The sequence below is a fragment of the Globicephala melas genome, chromosome 15, assembly GCF_963455315.2.
Source record: "Globicephala melas chromosome 15, mGloMel1.2, whole genome shotgun sequence".
NCBI lineage: Eukaryota > Metazoa > Chordata > Mammalia > Artiodactyla > Delphinidae > Globicephala > Globicephala melas.
This window is the reverse complement of record NC_083328.1, coordinates 62,816,243-62,822,846: the sequence shown is the minus strand read 5'-3', so window position 1 is coordinate 62,822,846 and position 6,604 is coordinate 62,816,243. Positions and strand designations below refer to the sequence as shown.

At 49.7% G+C, this 6,604-nt stretch overlaps 2 protein-coding genes across 3 annotated transcripts in view; one reads left to right on the top strand and one right to left on the bottom strand.

Annotated features, from left to right (window-relative positions):
- Positions 1-331: 331 nt before the first annotated feature.
- Positions 332-6,431, bottom strand: PROCR (protein C receptor). Its single transcript, XM_030830787.2, has 5 exons — positions 6,334-6,431; positions 6,063-6,213; positions 3,619-3,870; positions 2,948-3,226; positions 332-2,693 (listed from the first exon to the last, which is right to left on the bottom strand). The coding sequence occupies exons 2-5, from the start codon at positions 6,139-6,141 to the stop codon at positions 2,575-2,577; spliced, it is 729 nt and encodes a 242-aa protein (XP_030686647.1). The 5' UTR covers positions 6,142-6,213; positions 6,334-6,431; the 3' UTR covers positions 332-2,574.
- Positions 3,629-6,604, top strand: part of EDEM2 (ER degradation enhancing alpha-mannosidase like protein 2) — a 49,295-nt gene continuing 46,319 nt past the window's right edge. For both annotated transcript variants that reach the window (XM_060284514.1, XM_030830784.3), the window contains exon 1: positions 3,629-3,859. The gene's annotated coding sequence lies outside the window, so the exon portion shown is untranslated. The remainder of the gene's footprint in view (positions 3,860-6,604) is intronic.

Genomic DNA, 6,604 nt, shown 5'->3' with positions numbered 1-6,604 from the left:
TTTTATTTCTGTAATGATATTTGTAATTTGATCTTCTCTCTTTTTTTCTTGATAAGTCTAGCTAAAGTTTTGTCAGATTTGTTTATCGTGGGCTTCCCTGGTGGCGCAGTGGTTGAGAGTCCGCCTGCCGATGCAGGGGACATGGGTTCGTGCCCCGGTCTGGGAGGATCCCACATGCCGCAGAGCGGCTGGGCCCGTGAGCCATGCCTGCTCCGCAGCGGGAGAGGCCACAACAGTGAGAGGCCCACGTACCATAAAAAAATAAATAAATAAAATTAGAAAAAAATATATGCTTTTAAAATTGGTAAATCTAAAGCACAGTTGGGTGAAGAGAACTGGTAGGGAAAAAAATTTGAAAAGTAAGATGGGGCCAGATTTTACAAGGCCTTGACAGTCATTTTGCAGATTCTGAATTTAGCTCAATAAATACGGGAAATTTGAAAAACAGAACAGTGACATGATCAGAACTATATATTTTTATTGCCATGTAGAGGATTAGAGAAATTAGAGACCAGGAGAAAAATGAGGAAGAGCTATTGCCATGGTCCAGTCAAAAGACTGATAGACTTTCTCAATTTGGAGACAGACAGAGAGAGAGATTGTCAATCACAGGTTGGGCTTTCTGGAAGCAGATGCCAAGACAGGGTTTGAGGTGCAAGATATTATTAACTAGGGGGAGGAAGCAGGATGGAATAGAGGAAGAAATCAGACTGTAGTGTAGATCCAACAAAGACCCAGCCAACCTGGTGAGGAGCTCTGGAATGAACACAGCTCATCAGAAATACAGTGGGTCAGAATGGCTGAACCTGTATACCCCCTGCTTCGTTCAGGCACTGGATGAAGACAGCCCCAGGATGAGCATGACCTTGTGCAGGACTGTTCTCTGTGGGTGAGGCAGACCCTGAAGGAACTGAAGCAGCTAGAGGCTATCTGCTGACTATACTTCCTGTAGCTGAATAGCACGTCTTTCCTTTGGAAGGCAGAACTGGGTGGTACACCTCTGTGCCTACCAGAGAGAAAGAGATGAATTATGACATCTTGAACAAAAGCAATAGAGTGGAAAGGAGGGAGACGATTCTACAGATATTGTATTTTATAGGTTGGGATAAAAAGGGAGTAAATAAAGGTTAACAGTGAGGTCTCTATATTGATGTGATTTGATGGTAATTCTGTTTAACTGAGAGTAATCAGAATAGGGAGACCAGGTTTGGGGAGACAGATATGGCATTTCATTTTGAACATGTTGACTCTGAAATGTCTGCAAAATATTAAGGTACAGATGATTTTCAAGAAGCAAGGCAAATGGGGGGGTCTGGAGGTCAGCAGCAAAGGCTATATTTATTGAGTATATATATATATATTACCTTATATTATCTCATTTAATACTCATAATGCCTCTATGAGATAGGTATTGTTTTTATTATACCCTTTTAGTATATTTTATTATACCTTTTGTTTATGAAGAAACTAAGACTTGAAGAAGTTAAATGCCTGGCTCATAGAGGTAAAACTCGAGCCTGTCTTATGACAAAACACATGCTCTCAAAGACACCATGACATTGTTTCCCCATGGAAACCACCACATAGAGACAGTATTTGAAGTCATGGAAGTTAGTAGGTCACCAGAAAGGGTACAGTTTAAAGGGGAACAAAAGGAGCCAAAAAAAGGAATTCTAAGGAAGTCAACATTTCAAAGGTGAATTGAGGAAGATGACATAGGCAAAGGGATTGATTGAGCAGCCAAAACACTTTTTAAAGATGAGAAGTATGCTATCTCAGAAGTTGGGGTAAAAAGAGAGCCCTAGTCCACAAAGTGAAATGTTGCAGATATCATGGAAGATGAAGGTTTCACAATTAGAGGTCATTGATTATCTTAGACCAGTTTACAGAGAAGTCAGATTGCAGTGGGTTGAAGAGAGAATGGGTGGTGAGGAAGTAGAAGCAAAGGGTATAGGCTACTTTCCCCAAAGTTTTGCAAAGTAGAGGAAATAATAATGCTGTATACACAAGTAAGGAATTTTATTAATGTTATTAATTGATTAATTAATAATTCCTTGCTCCCATATTACTTCGATTGCACACTTCCATCATTTCTCTGGTTATTTCTACCTCTATTGTATAATACCAGTGTCCCTTCCCAAGTCTAACATACCCGGAAGCACTGAATGTTGGTTGTTTGGGTTGTGGAAGATTTGTTTTATTTGGTTATGTGTTTTGAACGCCTCAGGTGATTCTGTCTTTGGAAGATGGGTGGGCCACAGACCACCTCCGTTGCCCCAACTCCATCATCTGTTTTCCACAAACATAGATAAGCATTCACTTCGCAGACCAGTTCAGCAAAGGTGCCAGTTCTTAGGTTCTTAGCAAACCAACTACCCTGTCTGCCTAGGCTCCTCCCCTCCCCTCCCTCAAACTCTTGGTGGGCGAGTCTCGGAGAATAAATGAGCTGCCATTCTAAATCTTCTGGAGTATAATGTCCCAGATGGGGAATCTGTACAGTTTTGCAGTGAGCTGAGATCTTCCTTTGCCAGGCCCCATCAGTCTAGCTCTTTTTCAGAGAGGGCTGGAGAGTAATTAACACCGCTGCCGTCCACCTGTGCACAAGAAGATGCCTACAGCCACTCCAGTGATGATGAAACAGCCCACCAGGATGCCCAGGACCAGCGAAGTGTAGGAGCGGCCTACTTGGCTTCCTGCAGAACACGCGGAGAGTTAGCTTGAAGAACATACCCCCAAGGAGTCCATGGTTTGAATCAAACCCCAAGGGATTCCTTCCCCAAAGGAAGCGGGGCGGGGAGGGCTAGTTCACCAATTTACGGAAGGTGTGTGTACTCTGTCCCAAACCGCCAGCCTTGGGCCTTCTGTTGCTCAAGGTATCCATCCTTCAGGTCCACGCATTTGCCTGGAACCCACCCAACACACAGGACCCTCCCCGATCCCACCATACCTTTCGAGCTGTTCCCGGTGATGTGTTTCTGCACGTACTGCACACAGGTGTCCTGCAGAAATTCCCTCAGTTCGTACCGAGTACGATTGTACTTGTTGAGCTGCTCCAGGGAGTAGGTGACCACACTGGAAGATGCCTGAGGCCCTGCCGTCCATGAGGCTGTCTTCGGTTGAAAACTCATAAAGGAGCTCCCATTCACAGCCACTTCGAAGAAGACACGGGCTTTCAAGTCCTCAGGAGGCAGCTCACATCCCAGGAAGCAGCGAATGGTCAGAGGAACTGTAGATGGGGGATTCAGGGTCAGGGGGCTATGTGGAAGGGTGTCAGGTGTCGGGGCATGTCCGCCAGGGGGAAGTGAGCTTTCAGGGTGCTGGGTGGATCAGGGACAGGGCCTCTTAACAGGGGCTACCCCGAGGTCATGCCAGCAGGAAGAGGGCCTGACGGACAGTACAGTACGTCAGCTAGGACACCCACTCTTCTCCAGCCTCCATCTCCCACCCAGCAATCAGCAAAGGCAAAAAGACCACGCCCGGCGAGGACACCCATCCCAGAACTTGGCCCCGCCCGGTTCTTCCACAGACCCTCCCCCCAGTTAGGTCCCGCCCATAGGCCGCGCCTCCCACCTCAAGGGCCCACCCTCGCCAGCCCCCGCCCCTGCGTGCGTCACTCACAGGCCACGCCCCGCTCGTGGTGCACCACCTGCACCAGGCCCAGGAACTCCTGCAGGTAGCGATTCACACTGTTCTTTGTGAGAGCCCAGCTCTCGGGCTCCTGCAAGGGCTGCAGCTGTTGGATCGAGACGTTGTTGCCCGGGCCTTCCAGAACGTGCGTCAGGACCCCCCCGAGCGTCGCGTTGCCCCGGTGCCACACTTGAGAGGGGTTGCGGAAGTAGGAGACCTGGATCATGTGGAGGTACCGCGGGCCTGGGGGCAGGAGTCAGCGCGTCGGGCCCAGGCCGGCGTGGGAGGGGTCGGCGTGTAACCCGAGATAATAACTCCCCACCCAGAGGTCGGCCGCCCACCTTCTTGGCCCTTCCTAAACCATAAAGTGCCCTCCCACCCTTCCTTCCATTTGACGCTCTCAGGAACCCTGCCAGGAAGGCAGGACAGGGGTTATTATCTTTGTTTTTACAGATGAGGAAACTGAGGCTAGAAGTGCAGGAGCCACTTGCCCCAGGATAATCCAGACGGTCAGTGGAAGAGCCACTCTGGTCTGCTTTCTCTCTCTCACCCCTTCCTCCCCACCCCCGCATTTCCGGTTGGTTAACAAATCCTGACCTACAGTGAAGTCCCAATTCCATCTCCTGTTCTCTGTCTCCTCTGCCACTGCCCCACTTCAGGCCTCAGTGGTTCTCATCTGTCCTGGAGTAGTAACTTCCTTCCTCATCCCTCCCTCCACTCATCTTTCAGTGTCACCCCTTCTAATCTGCCCTCCACCTGGCCCAGAAATAAGATTATGTCCTTCTGCTTAAAAATCCTCCAGGGACACAGTCCCCTATCAACAACAACAATAGTAATAGCCATTAAGTGCTTATTATGACCTGGGCACTGTACTTTACATGCATCATTATCCTATTTGAGCTTTCCTTCCATTAACTTGATGTAGTCGCTACTATTACTAACCCCAGTCCATGTGGAAAACAGGTGAAAGTGGCATAGCAGAGTCAAGGTTAGCATGCAGGCAGTCTGAGCCCAGCACTCTTAGCCACTCAACTATACTGTCTCCAAATAGGATATCTGTCCGTAGAATCAAGTCCAAAGTCTTTAGCCTGACATTCAAGGCTGCCGGAGACTGGGCCCCACCTGCCTTTTTTGTCCTCTTCCCTGTGCTTAGATAGTACCTCAAAGTATTTGGAGTCCGTCATGCTGCCTTTCAGGTGACATGTGAATAGCATGCCAGGGTTGCTGTGCCTCCTGGCAAACTTCTGTTCATGCTTTAAGACCCAGCTGTTGCCCTCTCCTTGAAGAAGTTTTCCTAATGCTTCTCTTTACCCTCTCAGATACAGTGGGTCAGTTTCAGCGATCCCATATTCTGCATAACTGTCTCCAAACACACAGGCTTCCATTCCATTCCATTCCATGTCTGGTTATCTCTGCCTCCTACACCCACTAAGGGCCTGGCATGGAGTTGGTGCCCAGAGAATGTCTGAGGGGGGAATGAGCCTGGCGATGTAAATCTCCTTGGGGACATGTGTCTTGTCCACGTTTGCATCTGAGAAGTTGTGCTCTGTGTCTGCAGATGTGAACGAGTATTTCTGTGTGGGTCACCCCCAGACAAGGTTCTTAACTGCTTTGACCAGTCTCCTCCTTTGTAAAATGGAGATAATAATATCACCCACCTTGTAAAGATTTTGTGGGAGTGAAATGAGTCAATACACGTATTAAGCATAGTGAGCACTGATTGAATACTGGTTATTATTTGCTCTCTCTCTGAGGGGGAGACTGAAGCTACAGAGGCTGTGGGAGAGGGGAGACGAGCCCCTGTGCAATTACAGTGCAAGGCAGTAACTCCCCTTCCCTGCTTAAATGGAGCCACTGTGGCAGCCTGATCCTTCACAAGTTCTCCCATCAACCGCAGCTTGTCTCTCCCCCGGATTTCCCCTCACCAGCCTGCCCCCAGTCTTCCTCCACCTTATCTAGTCTCCTCTTCTGCCTCACAGGTCTCAGCCCCAGTCTTTCCCCAAGTCTCCCGTCAGTTCTTCCAGTGTCTCTCATTCCTTCCATCTCTTGTCTCATCCCTAAGTCTCTTCCCATCTTCCCTAAACTCACCTCCATCCACCATCACCCTCAGACCTCCCTCTCCAGACTTCGCCCCATCTTTCCTCTCTCCCCATGGCTAATTCTCTCACCCTTTCTACAAGCCCCTTTCCCATTTTTCCAGTCTTGTTTCCCCCCAGCCTCCTGCATCTCCCCCTTCCCAGGGGCTGAACTATGCTTCCTCACCTTGGCTTTGGGACACGAACCAGTCCCCAGGACCTGCCTGCCTGCTGGAGAGATCCAGCCGGCTGCAGACACAGACACTGTGGGATAAGCTCCCCTCTGGTCTTGCCTGTGTACCCAGACAGGCTGAGAGTCTCCAGAACCATCCCGGGGCACGAGATGTGCCCTCGACTCACCATCTGAGGCTTCCTGGCTACAGAGGGCCCAGCAGGGCAGGAGCAGTAGTGGCAGCAGGGGCAGCAGTGTTGTCAACATCCTGTAGCTGAGGTTCTCGACCCCACCTGGGCTCTTGGCTCTGGCAGGCTGGGGGCTCCGGCTGACTGCAGCCTAGGGGAAAAAGAAGTGAGGACTGTCTGGGAGGGGAGGAGACTGGACGGAGGAGGCTGGAAGGTGGCCAGGGCATGGGAAGAGAAAGAGGTCGGCAGGCTTATAAACTGTTATTCTTACCCAGTCACATTTCCTACTAGGAGGCGGGCCTCTCTCTTTCCCTCCCTCTGCCCCACCCTGAATCACACTCTCCTGCCTGCAGGGACCTGCCTTTTCCCTTTTCCCTGGGCAACTTCTGAGGAACAGGGAGCGGAAAGGGGGGAGAAGGGCCAGAGAGAAGTCCTGCCTTCGCTGAGTCAGGGGGTGGGGCATCAACTTAGAGCAGATTCTAGGATGTTGAGATCAGCATGTTCCTGGTGGGGAAACTGAGGCCCAGAGAGATGTAAGGAAT